The sequence below is a fragment of the Aspergillus bombycis genome (assembly GCF_001792695.1).
Source record: "Aspergillus bombycis strain NRRL26010 chromosome Unknown contig00140, whole genome shotgun sequence".
Classification (NCBI taxonomy): Eukaryota; Fungi; Ascomycota; class Eurotiomycetes; order Eurotiales; family Aspergillaceae; genus Aspergillus; species Aspergillus bombycis.
Window position 1 is genome coordinate 59,276 of NW_019170142.1, and position 19,791 is coordinate 79,066.

At 50.9% G+C, this 19,791-nt stretch overlaps 6 protein-coding genes across 6 annotated transcripts; all 6 read right to left on the bottom strand.

Moving 5' to 3' along the window:
• Nucleotides 1-1,972: 1,972 nt before the first annotated feature.
• On the bottom strand, nt 1,973-3,161 carry ABOM_010788 (transcription initiation factor TFIID subunit 11 family protein; the record flags this gene model as incomplete). The annotated part of the gene is made up of 2 exons (XM_022537916.1): nt 1,973-2,633; nt 2,698-3,161. 2 exons carry the CDS (start codon nt 3,159-3,161, stop codon nt 1,973-1,975), a joined length of 1,125 nt encoding a protein of 374 aa, XP_022384259.1.
• Nucleotides 3,162-3,924: 763 nt separating this feature from the next.
• Nucleotides 3,925-5,462, bottom strand: ABOM_010789 (adenosylmethionine decarboxylase SPE2; the record flags this gene model as incomplete). Its single annotated transcript, XM_022537917.1, has 2 exons — nt 3,925-5,285; nt 5,342-5,462. The coding sequence occupies 2 exons, from the start codon at nt 5,460-5,462 to the stop codon at nt 3,925-3,927; spliced, it is 1,482 nt and encodes a 493-aa protein (XP_022384258.1).
• A 1,710-nt stretch (nt 5,463-7,172) lies between these two features.
• On the bottom strand, nt 7,173-8,623 carry ABOM_010790 (TATA-binding protein-associated factor TAF6; the record flags this gene model as incomplete). Its single annotated transcript, XM_022537918.1, has 3 exons — nt 7,173-7,721; nt 7,781-8,199; nt 8,254-8,623. 3 exons carry the CDS (start codon nt 8,621-8,623, stop codon nt 7,173-7,175), a joined length of 1,338 nt encoding a protein of 445 aa, XP_022384242.1.
• A 593-nt stretch (nt 8,624-9,216) lies between these two features.
• sfh5 (CRAL/TRIO domain protein) lies at nt 9,217-10,631 on the bottom strand (the record flags this gene model as incomplete). The annotated part of the gene is made up of 2 exons (XM_022537919.1): nt 9,217-9,889; nt 9,943-10,631. The coding sequence occupies 2 exons, from the start codon at nt 10,629-10,631 to the stop codon at nt 9,217-9,219; spliced, it is 1,362 nt and encodes a 453-aa protein (XP_022384257.1).
• A 1,606-nt stretch (nt 10,632-12,237) lies between these two features.
• ABOM_010792 (PP1-complex regulatory subunit GLC8) lies at nt 12,238-13,177 on the bottom strand (the record flags this gene model as incomplete). Its single annotated transcript, XM_022537920.1, has 2 exons — nt 12,238-12,361; nt 12,420-13,177. The coding sequence occupies 2 exons, from the start codon at nt 13,175-13,177 to the stop codon at nt 12,238-12,240; spliced, it is 882 nt and encodes a 293-aa protein (XP_022384240.1).
• Nucleotides 13,178-14,414: 1,237 nt separating this feature from the next.
• ABOM_010793 (uncharacterized protein) lies at nt 14,415-19,100 on the bottom strand (the record flags this gene model as incomplete). Its single annotated transcript, XM_022537921.1, has 3 exons — nt 14,415-17,568; nt 17,640-17,749; nt 17,814-19,100. 3 exons carry the CDS (start codon nt 19,098-19,100, stop codon nt 14,415-14,417), a joined length of 4,551 nt encoding a protein of 1,516 aa, XP_022384241.1.
• Nucleotides 19,101-19,791: the final 691 nt, after the last annotated feature.

The following is a 19,791-nucleotide window of genomic DNA, read 5'->3' on the forward strand; positions in this document are numbered from 1 at the left end:
GGAAGGGATCCGAGAATGGATTGGTCGGAATGCCTTTTGGCCCCCAAGAATAAACAAGCAATCCTTTGGAATCTAAATGCAAGGTGATTGGATGTCACATAGTCAAGCCTTGAGAAATGCACCAAGCCATCGTAATTACCAATACCGACGCGAATGAAGATCTTCCCATCCATTACTGGAATCGCGATAGTTTCCCCTCCGATTGGCAAATGCTTCATGCACGCCCCGATTCAAGCGTCAGCTCAGCATAGAATCGCTAAGCGCCTTCTCTCCTCGCTTTCAGATAATCTGACACTAAATAAATTTGACAGACAACCCACCCCCACACCTCGACCGGGGTACCGACTCTGCCCTTCATGCCTTCCCATGCCATCGTTCCCATATATCAAACCCCAAAAACAACCAGCATAAATTAATACCTCCCTAATATACGCCAGCCATGAATCATCCTCCACGTTTATATCTCCTCTTCCTCCTCTTCCTCATTCAATCAGTACACAGCGCTGAAACATGCTACTGGCCCGACGGCACACCCGCAACAGAGGACGTCCCCTGCTCCGACGAGAAGTACGCTTCCTGCTGTCGCTCCGGGAATCTGTGTCTGTCGAATAACCTGTGTCTCAACGTCGCCATCCAACCCTACGTCCTGTCCCGGGGCGCCTGTACAGATCCGAACTGGAACTCGGAAAATTGTCCGCAGTTTTGTAGTATGTCTTTCTTGATCCCGTCCTCCAACATACAGAGATGTCTACCTATAACGTATCCTCGAATGCCATCATATTTTCATGCCAGAGTCTAAAGCAGACTCGCGCGCAATATATCCGATACACACTAACAAATAATAACCCCCAATAGCAAACGTCTCCCGCAGCTCAGGCTCCTCTCTCTTCCCACTGGGACTCAACAGTAACAAACTAGCCGAATACTGCTGCAACGAGCCCGTCAGCAACGGCTCCGAGGTCACCTGTAATTCTGATTCGGGGAGTCCCTTCTTTGTCCCGGACGCTACCCTCGTGGCTGGGTATGCGGCGCTTGCGAACGTCTCGTCGCTGAGTGCGTCGAATACCGTGTCGAATAGCACGTCGTCGCCATCGCCATCATCATCGTCGTCGCCGTCCTCCTCCTCCTCCAGCTCGAACTCAAGAGAGGTCGCCATTGGGGCGGGCGTGGTGTGCCCTTAGGGGTTATTGCTCTGGGGGCTATCGCTTGGGCACTTTGGGAGAGGAGGGCTAGGGCGAAGGGTCTTGCTGCTGCTGCTGCTGCTGGTAGTGGTGTTGGGGCTGGAGGTTGGGTTGGGGGGAATGGGGCTGTTACCTCGTCCGTGGCTGGAAGTAATTCATTATATGGGATTCAACAGCGTGAGACGGAGCAATGGAAGAATCCTTCTGGTCCTGTGGAATTGACTACATCGGGTAGGACGCATGAGTTGGCGTCCTGATTTATTACAAAGGGGGGGGGGGGTGTGTGGATGTTCTAACTTCCATTCGTGGCCGTCTCATGCCAAGAGAGAAGCTCTTCCCCTCAGTTGATGAATTAAATGTTATATTATGTCATTAAAGATCTAATATGTACTATTATATTGAGTCGCTGAACGTGAGGAAATTCCGGAAGCACAGCGTATCCCCTGACGCAGAACTCGGTTAAGGAAGCTCGGTTGGCCTTGTTGCGCTGATTTTTGACTTGGGAGTGCGGATCAAAGGATGCGATGCTATCTCTGGTATAACCAGGAGCGGGTCGGTGGGTGCCACTGTTCATATGTATGCTCCATAACAGGTGATTCCCAGATCGATTGACCGGCCGAGCATCGCAAGGAAGGCGCCGTGGGTGAGTGTATCTTTTCAGATGAGAAGACGATAGATGCTCAAGTCCCAGGCACTGAAAGTCGCAAGACGACCATAAGTGTGTTTCGGAACCCAAGTGATTCGCCCTTCGTAACGTCATAGAGAGATCTAATCGAGAAAGCCGTGCCCTTTTAGCGGAAAATTCGTCGCCCGCCAACACTGCCTGCTCCCCACGTCACCGATCCCCGAACTCCCAGATTGCCCATACTCAACCCGGAAAACCCGACACCGCCTCCCTCTCCATCCCGTTTCCAGCGTCGTAAAGCCTCTCGCAAATGCGACGGAAGTAGTTGTCCCCGGTGGGGATTAGGAGGCATCTTGAATACCCGCTCCCGTGTAGATTGTGCAGTGCCGTATACCGACTGCTGCGGACTTGCTACACCGGATGGAACCGGTGTCCCGGGGGCACGTGTGGACGGGAAGGACGAGGGATTCGAGGATTCTTGTTTCACCAGAGGTAGTCCGCCGGGCCCCGGCGTACCGGGACCTGGAGTGCCAGGAGCCGACGCATTCGCAGCTCGCGCCATTGTCGCGGCCTCTTCAGCCTCAAAAGCGGCTATCGCAGCCTGATCGTGTGCCTCCGCCCATTCAGCCTGCACCGTCCGAGCCTTTTCAATGATCTCTCCTGCAAACACCTTCGTAAACCCGTTGATCGTAGTCACCACACTCGCCGGCACGGACTGTGATAGCGCATGATTCACAATCCGTCGCAAGGTCTCTTTCCTCAACTTCGCTCGTTTAAACAGATCGTACCGCTCGGACTGTAAAGGATTAAAAGCATCGACCAGCAATCTATACTAGCCAGTTAGCATCTTCATCTTGGACAGAGCAAAAAATAAATGGTTGGAAGACATACGCAAGATTTTTCTTCTCAGCCTCCGTATCCGTAGCCCCTTCCTCTCTTCCCAACAGTTCCCCTTCATCCTCAAAATCCTCGTCATCATCTCCATCATCCCCACCTCCACCGCCCGTTGCACCTGCTCTCACAGACCCCTCCGCATCAACGGACGACCGCATCTCCCCTCTCGCCGCATCCTCCTTCTCGCGCTCCTTCTCCGCTTTACTCTTGCGCCCGCGTTTCTTGTTCCGAAATACACCGTCCGCACTCGTGCCTCCCAGACTCCCAGTGAAACTGCCCGTCACACTGCCTGCATCGCTAGCAGCGCCATATGCGCGCGAATCCGCGTCGATAGTTGTCGGGAAGGAAGTCTGGCGGAGCGGGTGCATGCGTGGTCGTTTAGGGTTGGTGCCGAGAGGTTGGGAGGCGGAGGATGAGATCGAGGGGCGTTTAAGGGGGTTCGTTGGCGGCGGTGATGACATGCTGAGTTGTTCCCTGTTGATTTGGGCTCTATGTCGGTTTCGGGGGTGATGTGTTGGAGCTTATGGAGATCGCTCACTTGGTGTTGTTGACTTAAAAGTTGAGGTATGTATCGAAGGTTCACTATCAAAGGTCCGATAACTGATTTGACGCCTGGGGACGCTAGTCCTCTTCGGGTAAGGCTGTGTGCCTAGGGTATCCAATATGTACGTACATACTACAACAAGATCTGTAATGGATGTGAGAGTCATGAACTGAATCTAGGTGGTTCAAATGATAGGCAAGATGCAAGAACATATTAAAAAAATATGTTAGGGTTCAAATCCTACTATCAGCCCTAGTTCCATCGGTGAATGTCATGGTCAAGGACCTGAGCGTCTGTCTGCCTACCGTGAAGCATCGATATGTATGTCAATGGATACAGAAGATATCCACCAGCGGGAGAGAACCTACAGAGAGAGAGACGACAAGGGGGGATGGCTACTTCTAAACCAAGTCGTATTGGAACTCCCATAAACGCGAAGAGCACCGGAAGGGATTGTTGCCGCTACGGAAAAGATCATGAGTGGCTGGTTTATCTTTGTTCAGGCCATGATACTCAATGAACGTCAGAATAGTAGGTTGAAACAGCAAAAGCTCCACAGAACTGGCTCAGTAATAATCCAATGAAGCAAGAAATAGACATGATAGGCAAGAGACAGTGGTAACAAAGCAATTTCAATTCCGATGAATCAACAGATCGCACGACGGATGGATTGATGCCCCTTAGATGCGCTCTTCTCCGAGTCGAGGAGCCCCCCCTTTCCAGTCAAGCCGCTCATAGTAGCGGAAGACAAGGTCATAACCATCCAAATCGTGAACGATGCGATCCACACGACGGTATCCTTCGATGTGCTCCATTTGAGACTTCCGACGGGCCGCCTGCCGTTCGATATACTTGGCCTCGCCGATGCCGCTCAGCTCGGCATCACTGGGCTTGTTCTCAAACAGAGTCACAGTGAAGCGACCCGGCTTGAAGATGTTTACCACCTGCTTCACAATACCCGCAGTGGTCTGACCGTTCTGCGAGTGCGGCACGTTGGTCTCAAAGGACGCATAGGAGCAGTGAGGCTCGGGCGTCACATGCACCGTGAAGTAGTGGGTATTGGCCTTTGGGTCCGGACTCGGGATGACGCCGTTGGCAGAGAAGCCGCAGGGTGTGAACAGATAGGCGTCAATGCGCGACTCGGGGAACATCTCCTTGGAATAGACATCCGAAAGACCGCAAGACTCGGACACAACAGTTCCCAAGGCGTGACCCTCCGTAGTCAGTTCCGGTGGCAGAATGCGAGTTCCATCCGTGTCCTCCAGATCCATGTCTGAGTTGTTGCTGAACACATCGACATGGTCGCTGTTGTCCTTGTCGAAGTTGCGGTAGCGCTTCTCAGCAACAGCGGTGGCATTTTCAAGATAGAACTGCTTGGCATTCTCTTCATCCAAGTCGGTCATCAGCACCTCAAGGGTCTCATCGTTGGCATCATCTCCCCGCGGCAAACCACCTTCCGGGATCTGGAGGAACTTGGTCTCCGTAACCTCCTCATCACCCTTAGGACTGGCCGGGGGCGTGAGCAAGGTGTTTGGTTCGGTCAGATACAGGTACCAATGCTCGCCGTTCATTTTGCCAATCATGTAGGCGCTGCCGTTCAAGAAGAGCCTATCCATAGTTCGCACTTCGTCCCTCCAGCTGCGGTGGGGACCACGCTGGCGGTCCGGGAACAGGAAGTTCTTGCGGCTGTAGAACACCCGGTACGGGGCAGCGGCAATGCCAACCCCACCGGAAGGAGCCGCGGACTTGGGGAAACCGGCGAACAGAGCAGCAATCTCAAGAATGCGGGGCAATCCAGAGAGCAGAGTGGTGGTGCCGCATGTTTTGAGGATGAGCTTGTGAGGCCAGACGAACATGCTGGACTCTGACAGAAGGTACGCATCAACGTCCTCGGACGAGACGATGGAAAGCACCTGGCAATTGACAAGATCCAGCATGTCCTTCCAGACCTCCTCTGGCACTGCCTTTAGGCCGGTAGGTTGAGACGAGCCCAATTCATTGGCGGACGGGGCAAACCAGACCTCTAGAAGCTTTTCGGGTCCTGTTTCTCATTAGATTTTGCATTGCAGGGCCGGATCACGATCGTGCACGACGTACCTTCGAAGGCGTTGGTAGAATCAAGATCCTGTGTCACCTCGTGGTTGATGGTCAGAGACGGGGTCGCCATAAACGAAGATGGCGACTGCGTATAATTCTTGGGAATCCCAATGTAAACCATCTTGACTAATTAAGAGATTGAGAGGCGAACTGGTGACAATAGTATGGATTTGGGGTGTGCAGTCAAGCGGCGCGCTCGATTCGTGGACCGTAGACAAGAAAGCCTAGGAAGCACTGTCTGCTGCCCAGACGAACAGGGGGGGATGTCCGCCTGAGAGAGAAGGCCCTGAACGAGTCGGGCGAAAGTGGCACACAGCCAGAAAGGTAGGGTTCAGCACAAGCCTTGAAAGGCTGCTAGGGAGGGCGAAAAGAGAGGGAAAGGAGGAAAATGCCTCTGGCGAAAGGAATGGTGACTATCAGTCGTAAACCCTCGTACTGGAAGATACCGATACCGGTAAAAGTATCGGGTCTAGCAGACGAGGATATCTGCTTTTTCTAATGTGAAATAAGGGAAGTTGGAGAAGAGTGGGAAGGCGTGAGTCGCGTTATCGGGGCCTGGGTGCCAGTGGGATTAGCATTGCATCCACCACCCAAAGACCGTCACCACCAGGGAGAACCTACTTCGCAGGCTTGGACAGGTATCGCAGTAAATCCTTCGGGCTCATAGAAGGCTAAAATGCAATAGAGCTCAGAGCAGCAAGTTGTCGCGGGACGCTACGAGTCTGGACATCTGCAAGCGCTCACTGAGGAATTGCCAGAGATGGGAGACTCGGTTGTCAATTGCGCCAGCGACGAGGAGAGAAGAAGTGCAGAGCACCGGTGGACTCGAAAGACAGAAATTTATGTTGACGTGGGGTTAGAAGGCGTGCAGGTTGAATCCTGATATTTATTGCCCTCTTTCTTAATTGCTGTTCGGTGTGTGGGCCCGAGAAAAAGTCGTGGGGCGCAAAGCGACGGGAGTGGTTGACGCTTTTCGGTTTAGTTCCAGGTTGGGTTGGGCTCGTTCGCAGAATCCGAGAGAACGAACGAGACCGAATCGTAGTACTAAAATAATATTGATCTCGTTTTTCTTCGAGTCACTCGGTGTACCGTCTGAACTACGAAGAGAGCAAGTTCAGTGTTTTCAACTTCTCGTCGGTTGGGAGTTGAGTGGTAGAGGAGGAAGAAGATCGATCGATACCTGATCTTGAAGAGTGGAGGAAGCAGAATGAATTCCTGGTCGTGCGACACTTCCTTGTCCTTTTTTCTTTTTTTTTTTGTCCTTCATTTCTTCTGGTTTTTTTATCCCGTTCTTGACGACCCCCCGCGGCTTAGGCTCCCAAACCGGGGGCGGTGAAGAGGGCGGGCTGAGTCAGCCGGAAAGTGACGTCGGTCAGGAACGCGGAGAGACCGAAATCCAATCCCGTTTACTCGATCGATGGATGTAGTATCAAAAGTGGCGGACGTGCAGATGGTCCTGTAAGGCTCAACTGCACCCAACAAAACCCCTTCAATTAAAAGGCTCACTATAATAATAGGTACGGTGTACTATCCACCACTGGAGAGGAGATCCAATGGGAATATTCGTCTCTGCCCGGAATAACTGAATCAATCATGAGATTTAATAATACAAAAAAAAAAAAGTCAAATGCTAACTAAATGGTATGTATGATTTGAACATCAATCACGTCGCTCTCCCCAACGCCGAAACATCAAATAATCTCTCCATCCCACCGCCAATGTTATGGGCTAAAAGCATACAAGTAATCCGAATGAAAAAAAAAAAAGGAATGATGACAATAATGACGGGTCAAAAAACAATAGTTTTCAGCCAAAGAGGGGGCCTAAGAATTTACAATTCCAAGATCGCATGCACCATGTCAACCTCCCCCGCTTCGCTGATCTTGGCTGCGAGAAATTCTCCCACTTTGCCATTTAGGCGCCCGCGTAAATCCTCTGTGACGACGCCATTATGCCCATTGGCAAGTGCCGTGCGTCCCTCACGCAAAGTGCCGAGGACCCCAAATAGCACGGTGAGCACTTTCTCTGCTTCGGGCCGTCGCGGATTCTCTTCCGCCATACCGTCTTTCAGTAGGGCTCCGTAGGTCGGGAGGTTAGGCAGGATCAGAACCCGCACGGCCTCCGCTCCCCCAACAGCCTGGAGGCCAATGATGGCTCCGTAGTGTGCCCCGAACGGCTTCGATGGGTCCAGGAACGTTTTCAGGCACGACCGAGCTAACCGTGGCTTGAGCGTGTGTGAGGAGTGGGAGTACTTTTTGGCAATGAGGCCCAGAAGAGATGCGGCCAGCTCACGGAGGGCGAACTGTTCGGACAGGTCCGCATTGCCTCCAAGCTGTCGACCAATCAGACTGGTCAGGATGGGAGGAACAAGAGATGCAACCTATGGCATCCACACATTAGAAAGCCTGTACACACGGTAAAAATCCAAGGCACACTCACATAGGGATCTACGTAGAGCGATTTATTCTGCACCAGAGCCTCCGCCATGCGCATCACCTGAGTCAGGACGAAAATATCTTTCAGGCCATGCGTGACCTTTTCAGAGATAAATTGCACAAAATATGGCACGAGTTGATGAAGTCCTGGGTCTTCCCTTAGGCTCGAATAGGCCGACGTTCTATACTCCTCGCTAGACTCGTCCAGGAAGGCGTTGCAGACCTTTTCGAAGTAAAGTTGTAGTTCCTTCGATAGCACATGCTTGACCAACGGCTTGACGGCAACATTCCCACTGCCGCTCATTGCCGCCAGGGTAGAGTTTGCATTAGGACCCTTGGACATTAATTCAAGGTTTCTCGAGTCCGCCGAGGTAGGATTCTGAGGGATCGACGGCTGTACACCTTCCACGGCCAACCAATGTGCTAACGAAAAGTCAGTGAAACATCCACACACCTTTAGCAGAAGATGCCAATTACCAGTGAAAGAGATCTCCCTCGGCACCTTCGGCAACGGTGCATTAATCAACTTCTCAAAATCCACCTCCTCATCCTCCACGTAGAATAACGGTTGCCCTGGGCCCAGCGACGCTTCCCCGAACCGCAGCGGCCTTGTGGATTCATATCCATACAATGGCTCCACATCGAGCACGCGCAGAGCTTGCGCGATGTCCTGTGTCGTGAGGAGAGTGCGGCGACTGTGGCGCATGAACTTGAGGGCTTCTTCAAGCACCTGGGCGATACGATATTCAACGTCGCGGGCGAGGTTCTCAGTTACATCGTTGTTGAGGTTGACGATGCCGACGGACTCGGCCACGTCGCGGATATTATCAGGATTCCACACGGACATTTCGAGTTGTCTGGAGCTGCTGGTCTGACGGGTTGATGGTAGGCGCGTGAATGACGAGGCCAGACTCTAATTAATTAATGGAAGTTTGGGAGTGGCCTGCGATTCTAGAGAGTGATCGGATTATCGCAAGAAGTGAGAAGGGTTGGTGAGAGTGAGGGGCATTCTGGTTGAAACCACCAAAAGTACGACTGCCGTGTATAGCACGCGAACGGTAATCAGCTTGTGGTCCCTGACAAGCTTAGGATGAGCTTCGGAGGTACTATGAAGAAAGCGAGCGGAATGATGGGTCTCGGTGTTACGATGTTCCTCCCACCGCCTTCGCTTTACTCCGGACAGGTGCTTGTATACTTCATGACAAAAACAATCACATTCGTTGCTTCTGGACTATGATTAATAATTACTATTCTAATTAACTGGTTCAGAACAAACAGGCTCTTGTGGACATAAACACAAACTTTCCGAGGTATCAAAATTTCAGACCCAAACCAAGCATCGCAAACCACTCTACGCATTCTTCTTCACCAATAAACCCTACCATTACCATCAAAAGCAGCTGGCTCGGCCAGAACATCAAAGAAACAAAGTCGTTGCATCTATTTGGCTTCAGTGGGAGCCACTGTCTCCTGAGTCGTAACAGCCGTGTCAGTCTTGGCCGGCTCTTCGGCAGCTGGTTGCTTGGGTTCCTCCTTTGGGGCCTCCACCGGGGCCTCCTTGGGAGCTTCCTCCTTTGGGGCCTCCGCAACCGGTTCCTGCTTGGGGGCCTCTTGCTCTGGCTGGGCTTCGGCAGGTTCTGCGGCAGCAGCGGGGGCGGGAGCTGGCTCGTTGTCCTCCTCAAGGGCCACCGTACGGGCGCCCTCGTGCAGAGCAGGGGCGCTTCCACCGTAGACCTTGGGGAACTGTTCCTTAACGGCAGGCGGGAACTCCCGTGCCAGATTGGCGCCATTGGAAATAGGGTGGAACTTGCGGGTGGTGTTCTTGCTTAAGAAGACCTTGATGGCCGTGAACATCCAACCCATAATAGAGGGGACGTTGACGAAGAACTTCTCTCGGAGCAGCTCTGGATAGGCCGTGGCGAACACGTCAATGGTCTTCTTTGTAGCAGCCTTGACGCTGGGGTTCATGCGCAAGAAGCTGACGTTCAGGTAGTCATGAACCTGGATCATCTGATAAGGATCCTCGCCCTCGTAGTCGATAACCGACGTAGCTTGGTCCATCTTCAAGTCTTTGACGGCAAGCTCCATGAGCGCAACCCGCCAGTTGATGAACCTACACGCCGTCAGAAATGATGTATCCGGTTGCACTGGGAGACGTTGACTTACTCATCCACATTTCCAAACGTTGTACTAAGATCCTTAACGCCTCCATAAATGTTCCAGGTGATAATGGTTTCCTTGCCGTCGGCATCCTTGTACGTGCTCAAGTATCCTAATCCGCCAAACTTTTTGGCGCTGTAGCAGCCCTCAACCAATGCGGTGGGATTGGTTTGCTTGCGCCACTGCAACGCCTTGGTCAGCTGATCCTCAGCCAGCTTTACATTTCCCTCGTTAGCACGAAGGAATTTGATCAGAACGTTGACCGTCGGAACATCGTTGGAACCCCTGAGGGGGACACCCCACATTTCATCATGACCACTGTTGGAGAGCACAGTAGGCAGACGCTCAAACAGCTCACTCAAAGCAGGGTTCTTGACCAGATACTCGGGCTTATTGTCTGCAGGCTTCTCCTCTTCCTGCTGCTCCTGTGCGGACGCAGGTTCCGCTGGCGCATCCTCCGCTGGCGGGGCCGGGGCCGGAGCTGCGTTCTCCTTCGGAGCTTCTGTGGCGGGTGGGTTGGTGGGTTGCTCAGTTGTAGTGTCGACGGCGCTCGGGCCAGACTCCGTAGGTTGCGTCTGTTCTGCTTGGACCTCTGGAGCTGGGGTCGCGGTTGTTTGGGTTGTGGTTTCGGCAGGTTGGGTAGGAGGCTGGGTTTGAGGGACAGCCGAAGCAGTCTTCTCCTGCTGATCAGCCATCTTGGTGTTTAGGTCGAGGGACGGAAAAGGGGTTGGAATGGATGGGTCAGGAGCTCGGCGGGCGCTGCTCGATAGGCAACGAAACTGCACAGGAGAGTAATCACAGTGCAGTGATAAATACTCGATGAAAGGTGGAGGGAGAGAGAAGGAAAGAGAAGGGAAAGTCGAAAAACAACAGACGAAAAAGCAGGCCACACAGATCACATGCCCCCAAGTCACGAGGGGCAGGAAATTGACAGGAGGGAATGACAGTAAGATTAAATTTAATATGGAATTGGTTCTGCTATTTGATTTTATTTGCTTTTTAATCTAGCAAATGAGCCTTAATCTCACGCGGGAGCTACTATAAATATTCCGAGTTTAAGTCGAGTCGAGAAACCGTTCGGCTTACTCACAGATATGCTTTTTCAGGGGGTGAAAGAAAAGAAAAGAAAAAAAAAGAAAAGAAAAGGGAGAAAAATAAAAATATGAGATACATTCTTGACCAACTTGACACATACTCCTCCTCCAACTTTCCTCCTCCTAATTCTTATGATTTCTCTGGTTGCGATCAATCACATTTCCTCCTTTCCTCCCCCAAGAATACAGACATTCGGATCATAGTAATTCACAATCAATCGCGAGAGAGAGAGAGAGAGAGAGAGAGAAGAAAGAGATTTACATTGGTGCTTCCTCTAGCCCTACCTCTCTTTTCTCATGGTAGCCTAACGACCGTCTCAGCCCTTGAATTTTAGTACGATTAATTTCCGTGCAGCGCGAGTGCTGCACCAAGCATGTTTCAGGAGTACCTGAATCGTTAACTAGTTCCATTTCATTTAGCTACTGGCCCGTTCTCGGAGCTGCTACGGAGTCCAGATGGCATGGATTTATGTTATCAAGAACAGGGAGGTATATTGCTCTACGGTCTCCACAAATGTTTTTTTTTTATATCTCTATTTTTTTTGCTATTTTGTTTTCTCTCTTTGTTTTGTCTGGGTTGTTTCCCGGGTGTCACTACTGTTGTCCCTGTACAGACACATACAATCCACCAAGGGTACAACACAACAATGCCTAGTAAGTACGCCGTAGTAGGGCTATTGTGGAGCCACCCCCCCCCCCCCAACGGGTGTTAGCTGCTGCTGCTGCCTCTCGAAATCGGACGAGATGATCAACCCCTGATTGTGACTGTACCACTCAGACATGCATGAAAAACCTTCTGTAAGGTTCTCATGCCAAGTCACATCCAGTTTCCATGACTACCTCTGCACCTCAATCATTCGTTCCTCTCCTCCCCCCTTCACGACGCCGGTCATACGTCCACTTATCAGATCAACGGTGCCCTCATCCTCCGATTTGTTCCCGCACCCAATGATCTATCATCGTGTCTCAACGGAACCAAGTAAATCGATACATGACTGGTCTCCGTCGCAATAGGAATAAGGGACGGAAATACCCATAGTGTTCCTCGTAATTGATAACATAGAACATGGAGATCGCTGGGGAATATACAAATATACAAAAGTAGCATATGTGTCAGGTAAAGATAAAAAAAAGAAAAGAAAGAAAAGAAAAGCACAGGCACAACTTGGCAGTGATCAAATATAATGCCAATAGGAAAAGGCAGCCTCTACTTTCCTCCCCTCAAGAACTCTTGGGGAATCTGGGGCATCGGCGGTGGAACAGCAGGGGTAGAGTTCTTGCTCGCACCTACATCTTCATCCTCGTCCATTTCCTCTAGATCTACGGAATGGCTAAAAAGGAACGTTAGCACACTTACGGGAGGAAGGTCCCGTGTGAAGGGTCACATACGCAAGAAGTTCTTTGATATTCCGCATCTCGTAATGCTTCTTCCTCTGCTGTTCAAATTGGCGATGCTTCTCCTGGGCCTCTTCGGGACTCAACAAGTGGTCCGCATCTGTGGCAGCCCCGCCATTGGGCTCGTTGGTCCCCATCACCACATGTTTGTCGCTCCGGTGCGATTCATTGCTTAGACTCCGCGCGCGTACGATACGATCGCCGTCCTGGGCTCCAGCACTGTCAGGGATCGACCCCTCCGGCTCTCCTAGCTCGAGATCGGGAATCTCATCTTCAGCGACTGTTTTCCGAGCATTTTTGGTCGTCTTGTCAAGTTCGTCCACGACCACCCCTTGCGCATCAATTAAGCTGTCTTCAGCTTCTGCAAGCTCCATTTCTTCTTCGTCCTGGCTTGGATCATAGTGTGGCGCATACGGTGTTTTGGGTTCGTCGATCTTCATCTTTGCGGTTTTCTCCTGTTCAGTCAGGTAAAGATTTGCCTCGTCCCATTTCAACCGTGGCGAATTCTCGTCATGTTGGACACTAGCCACCGATTGGCGTCGTGACGCGGTCCCAGGGTGTGTGGTGGATGAGGAGCGGCGGCGCCCAGCGTTCTGTAGGGTATTTTGCAGGGTGAGCTCCTTCGTATCCATGGGCTCTGTAGAGGGAGCGCGCGGGGCAAAAGATTCAGGTATTGTTTGAATGTTCTGAGAGCTAGGGTTCTTCAGGATACCCTTGGGTCTTTTGTGTGCTTCGTCCATGTTATGCACCATCGTACAATAGCCGTTCGACAAAATCGGACGAAAAGAGAAGGACAATACAAAGGAAACAAAAATGGGATCGCGGAGAAATAGGCGCAATAAAAGGGAAGAGGAGAGAGTAGCGATACTCTTTGGTCAAGAAAAACCTAGTCAGCTGAGATCGCAAAGATCATGAAAGTGAGGCTGAGTGGTCGTCAGAATGATGCGGGATTGGAGGGGTTCTTGAACCTCCTAAGGCTGACCGAAGTTTGCTGCGGAGGGGTTGTTCCTTTTCAGCTGAAGAATCTTTCAAGCCCTCGGACACGTAAAAAGAAGGGACAGTGTGATTAATGGCAGGTTGTCAGAAGTAATCCTGCTCCCCACGTCTAGAAATGGAAGGATGGTGAAAGTGCGAGCGACAAGCGGAAACAACAGTTTCATGAACTGGCACGTGGGGCCCTGCTGCCGATGACGTCGAAGGACCTACTAAAACAAACTGTAACTTTCAACACCAGCTCCCTCCGCGGTACCCGTAGTATTCGTACCATATTGATAACAATTACGCCTAGAGGAGAGAAAAATCAAAGAAACAATGGACAGTGGCCATTGTGGCCAAAGACCTCCATCACGGATTTCTTTTTGCTCGACTACTTGCTCATATCAACTACCAGGGTATGGCGGCTCCGAAACCACAATTTTATAGACCTTTATAACGACATACTTTAGCCCCTATAAAAAGCAAGGAGAGGGCAATAGAAATTGTATATGAGCAGACGGCCACCACTCCTATAATCTCTACAGTCCAGTCCAAGATATAGAACTCCAAAGACTCTGAACCCAAAATCGAGGGAAAGCGAAGAGAAAGCAGAGTGCCAACCTGTTTAAAATGGAAGATAAAGATAAAAAGAATCAATCAATAACATGTATAGGGGAATCTTATAAGATAAGACTAAGAAAAGAAGACCGCAGATAATGATAATAAGAGGAAGAACGGATCCAGATGCTCCATTCCTGCTCTCATGCAAGATATATGAGACGCCGATGTAACAGAGTACAACTACAAGACATGAAAGTCTCCATGTTAGCAGGATACGGCAAATAAATGCAAAAGAATTAGCCAGGTGTAGAGGCTCAAAGAAGGCTGAGTAAAAATATCAAATAAAAGAAAATCAGGTGATAGCGGGTCATGAATGGTATCGTGTCATAACAGAAAAAAGAATTCGAAGAGCGTAAGCTCTTTGAAAAGTCACATGCATGGTTGTAATGAATATTATGCGATAGAATCAAATTCTTCAAGTTCGCGAAGTCTGTTCCGCGCAAGCTCGTCTCCTCCGTTGGCCGACAGCTGCATCCAGTGCAGTGCCAGACACATGCTCTGCGGGTCAGACTTGGGGTCCTTATCCCTCCGGAGCAATGTCTCCTCTTTGAAGGTATCCCGCAGAAAAGTGAGAGGTAGGGTAACACGGGGGAGGAGCTCCGGGTGAGTGAGATAGAGAATTGCCAACTCCCGCTGAGCAACTGGATTTCCCTCTTTCGCAGTAATGATCCACATCCCGGCAGCATCCTCAATGGCATTACCGGGTCTTGCATGCATGTCATGCCCATGAGGAGGGTGGCGCCGGCTGAGCTCTTGGGAGACAATATTGTCGGCGATTTCAACCATGCTGTTGCAGATCTCGTCCTTCAAACTTAGGGCTGCCAAACCAAACTGTAGGAATGCGGTTCCACTATCGGTCTTGTTTAATGTCTCACCGGGGACAAAAGATGAAATAAATTGCAAATCACGGAAAAGAGTCTTTGGTTTCACTTCGAGAATTATATCACGCAGGGCATCCACGATTTGGCTTTCCGTCGGGGCTGAATAGTCAGAGGGGCGGGAGTCAAAGATGACTGACTCGTCGGTAGGAGACATTGGAGTATGGGTAAACCTGGCCGAGACCCGATTTGTCTGGGTTTCCACAAAACTGTGGCGAGCTGCTCTCCTCCCTTGGATACCACTGCGTCTGTGGCAAGATGGTTCATCGACGAGAGGGGAATGAGTTTTATCGTCATTAACTGAATTTAGTGAGGCGATGACCAAGGCGCGCAGGTCACGTAACGCTCTCAGCTTGGCAAATGGGCTTCCATGGCGTGAGAAGACCTCGATCAAACGACGAAATACGGCTCTGTATGAGAATGGGGATTGGTCGTCAAGTCTCGCATTGGCATCGCTCGAGGATGAAGGTAATGACTCAATGATATAGGGTTCATCTCCCTCCAGAGGTCCAAGTGATCTGCTTCTTCGAGAACTTGGCGATGTACGATTGATAGCTTGGCGGATCAGCCGCTCGTCGTACTCTGCATAGAACCGCTGTATCCGAGACCGTTTCTTCATCTGTGCCTGGATTCTCCTCTGGTCCAGAGCATTACCAAACCAGGCATCGGTCTCGCTACCACAGCTCCATACTGGGGAGCCCAAGTCACTTAATAAAAGACTTGTAAGCGTTTGTCGTAGACCATCCAAAAATGCTGCCTTGCCAAGAATTTTACGATCGTTGCGTCGGGGTTGTTGACTTGCAGTCTCACTCAGGAGTGATGGGGGTCGAGAGTAGAGGCTGGACACGCTTGGGGCATATTGTGTGGCCTGATGTGGTGCCGACCAAAACGTGCTGCAGGAATCTCCAGTGCAGGTCGACGGAGTCCTTCCTGGGGAGCCCACGACTGAAGAAGTATCGGCGATAGATGGCTCTCGAGGAGCCCTCCACTTGTCAGAGATCAAACTCTGGAAGGATGTTTTGGTATTCAACGGAGGAAGTTCATGTGAGAACCTTGACTGGGAGTCGGATGGGCGAACATTATTGGAATATGCATGTAGTGAATTGCTAGGCTCATCACTGGCGATGCTGAAGGGCCGTAGACTAGAAGAAAGACCAAGGAAGCTTCGGGTGCTGGAGCCTTCGTACTTGGCTCGTTCTCGATGGTATAGTTCACTGGCCCACAACACAGGGGTCTCCGACATAGTCTCTCCGACTAGTCGACTGACACTTGATTTGACCTCGTAACAAAATCGGTGGATGCGTTCCTCGCCTTTGCAGAAATTCTCGATATTGTTGTTGCTTAGCCATTTTCGAAGTAAATCCACCTGTTCGTCCGAGAGTTTATTCGGACTACCATAGCTCCTTGGCGCCTTCATGACATCCATGACCTGCAGCTCTGGCTTTTGAAGTAAAGACCCACCGAATGATCTTCCCGTGGCGCTGGATCGACCCTCATTAGGCGTCTGTTTGTAGAGATGCGCGGAGTATATCATCGTCTTCAATGCCAACGCAACATGTTTAGCTTCCTCATACCTCTTTGAGTTCTTTACATCGGTCATGTACCACATCTTGTCTCGCAGCTTTCCTACCGTGGCCATCGTGTCCTTTACTGTTCGCTGCAGTCGCTGCATATGGCGGTCGAGGGCGACAAAGTCACCTTCGCAGCGTTCGATAACGGAACGTGAAGTCTGAAGGGAGCGGACACTTGAGGTATACATTGGCTGAAGAATCCACGCGTCGTCTGCAAGCCGAGTGGGAGAGTTGGCGGCACTCCGAACAAGCTGTCGGCCAGCGTTCCACCAATAATGGGCACCAATGAAATCAGAGGTGTGGTGACAAGAAGCCATAGCCCGATCAAACCTTTGCTTGAGGGACAGGCTGCCTGTTTGCAAAGCATCGTGAGCTTGATAGTCAAATTCAACATGGTCATCGGCCGGATTTTCTTGAATCAGTTTTACAATAGCTGTTTGAAGAGCTTCGAAGTTGTCTTCCAGGCCTAAGGTGGTGGACTGCACGTCATCGTCTGGTGCATTTTTCGGATAAGTGGATTGACTGTCAGAGAAAAGGCTCCAGAGCAGGCGCCTTCCGTTCTGTGCAATTGAAAATATGGTCCATTCTTCAGCGGATGGGGGCTCTAAGTTGGAGCGACCATAAGGTTCGCCCGAATCGGACAGTTCAAAGCGAATCCGATCGGCATTGCGAGCTAACGAATTCTCTGGGAGGGACAAGAAATCCATGTCGGTTGAGAAGAGTCCTCTGATGGAAGGCCGCCTGGAGTGATTATTGACAATGGGTTTGAAAAAGCCCGGCTCGGCTACTGGAGTTCCCTGCCTTTCCGATAGGGATTGCAGAGACCTGAGAGACCTGAAAGAACCAGAAATTCCCAAAGATGGGGTTGGAGAGTTGCACACGGGGGAGCATGTCCTAGGGAAAAGGGCATTCAGTAGACTGAGAATGTCAGTGGCCGAAAGCATTAAAAAGATAGCCGGTGACTCGCGTCCACCTGCAGAGCTAATGTACGACGAGCGCGGGATATGGGCTTGTCTTTCAGAGGCCGAATTTTGGAATCGTGAAAGCATGTTCTCAATATGCTGCCTGACCGTGGGACGCGCCATGGAGAAGTGAGTCCTATGAGGGATAGATTTCGTCAGCTTAGTTCATTATCGGCAGCGATTTAGATAACAATGAGCGCAGCATACATTGAGCGTAGGACGGCGTAGACCTGGTAATAAGCCTGGAGCCCAACTTGTCCTAGGAGTTTTTCTCGCGCATCTTTTCTAATATGGAAGTCAAGCAACAGTCCGTGTGCCTAAAAATAGGGTCAGACCATCGAAAAAAGGGTGTAAAGGTAGATCAAGTGACTAAAATCATACCTCAGGGAAGGTTAGTGCACCATAGAGGAACTTAGAGAAATACCACTGGGTAAATAGGAACTCCAGGAAACGATCACGACAGTCCTGGCGATCCAGCTTGTGCAATATGGCGCTGCTCAGTTCCATCACCCCAACGGGAAGTCCTCCGTCTGGGTCATCCAAAAGCCGGAACAAATCATCTACCGCAGAGGCAAAGAATTCCTCGGCTACATCCGTTTTCAAAGGGTCTGGAAGCTCGGCGTCAAAGTTCAGACCGGGTGGGGTATCTACATGTTCCAAGAGGAATGCACCAGTTTGGAGAATATCCATGAGGTAGAGTTCAAATTTGGGCTTAGCTTTCCAATCACTGCCTATGGACCAGGCGGCCAATATGTGGCTGAGGAGAGGATGGAATCTACTGCTGCCATCCGCAATGAGCTTCGCGCAAACAGAAGACCACACATCCAGGCGCAATTTGGCTTCAGGGGCGTCCGAGATCAGAGGGGCCGCAAAGGCATTAAATAACATAGTGGATATAGCGTCCGTTCTCTCAAAGGCGAGCACATGGTCCTTAACAGGGATGGAGGTGGAAATATTGCGCTTTGAGAACGAAGGGTAATTCCGGGATCGGGGAGTTGAAGGGGACGTGAGATCACCAACGTCCCACGAAGGAGTTGAAGATGATACCAAAGCGCCTAGCTGGGCTGGAGTCAAGCTGCACAACCGTTCGAACAAAAACTGGGGGTCGGTGCGGACCAATTGCAGAATTTCAATCAGGTCAGCCCGGGATTGGGGACTCAGCTGAACAAAGAAATCCGGGGTACGATCCACTGTGGACTCAGGAGATGATGGCCATTCTTCCAACGGGTCCTGCCGGTGAAAGTGGCGCCGAAAGGCAGAGTCACAGGATTCCTGGAGATCAATCAGGGTCTGGTAGAGTGAAATGAAATTGGCCTTGTCATCATGTCTCAATCGGTCAACCAAGCCGCGCTGAACGGTGGCACCCACGCGGACCAGGCGTGCAGAGACGCCCATAGATACTTTGGTGGCATGGAGACGCTGTTCCAAATTTTTCCGACGGGTTTGTTTCTGCTGATTTTGGCGATAACATTTGGCCAAACTCTCAAAAGAAACCTTAGGGCCATCCTCCATAGGTACGGATGAGACGGTGCGGGGCGGCATTTCCGAGGGACATCCATCGTCGGAATAGACGGGTGTTGCGATGAATCGCGAACTTGCGAGGCCCGAGTCTCCAGACTCACCTATAATCCGACCCGTAAACTCGGGGGAGAACCGGATTGGGGACATGCTGGCAGTCGCAGCAGGTGATTGAGATGTACTATCACATGTTGAAACAGGCCGAATGGAGGGCATTAGATCTGGCGTTGAAAAAGCGGGCGAGAACGTTAGCGAAGCAAGCGGTATAGTTCTCATCCAAAGGCGAGAGAATTGAATGTGTTGCGATGGTAGGGAGTAAGTGGTAATTAAATGCGCAAGAGAAAATGCAGGGGAAAAAAAGGGGGGGCTGACGATCATGCAAACAGGCCCCAAAATAAATAAGTAAATTAATTAATCATTTAGAACGTACTGGTCACATAAGCTAAGGTCGACGAGAGACCATCAGATTGGGCATCGAACATGATGTTGCCATTGGCAGTCTCCCGACCAGATAGCCAGGAGGACGTTTGAGGTCGCAAGTTGCCCCTAGCTTTAGGAACCGCCTCTCTATCGCATTGTTTAGCCCTCAAATGGGGAGAAGAGAGAGGATGACGGTCCTCATGGGGAACAGTATCCTGTTGAGGGTAATGCGACACGATCGACGGCTCCAGGGTTGATAGATGGACGATAAGGACGGGTGGAAGGCGGGGTAGAAGAGGAGGGAGACAAAGGTAAAGGAGGGAAGGAAAACAGACAGTGGGATGTTATAAAGAGGTGTCGTGAAAGAGGGATCGTGGGAGAGGGAGGGAGAGAGAGAGAGAGAGAGAGGAGGAGGGGTGGG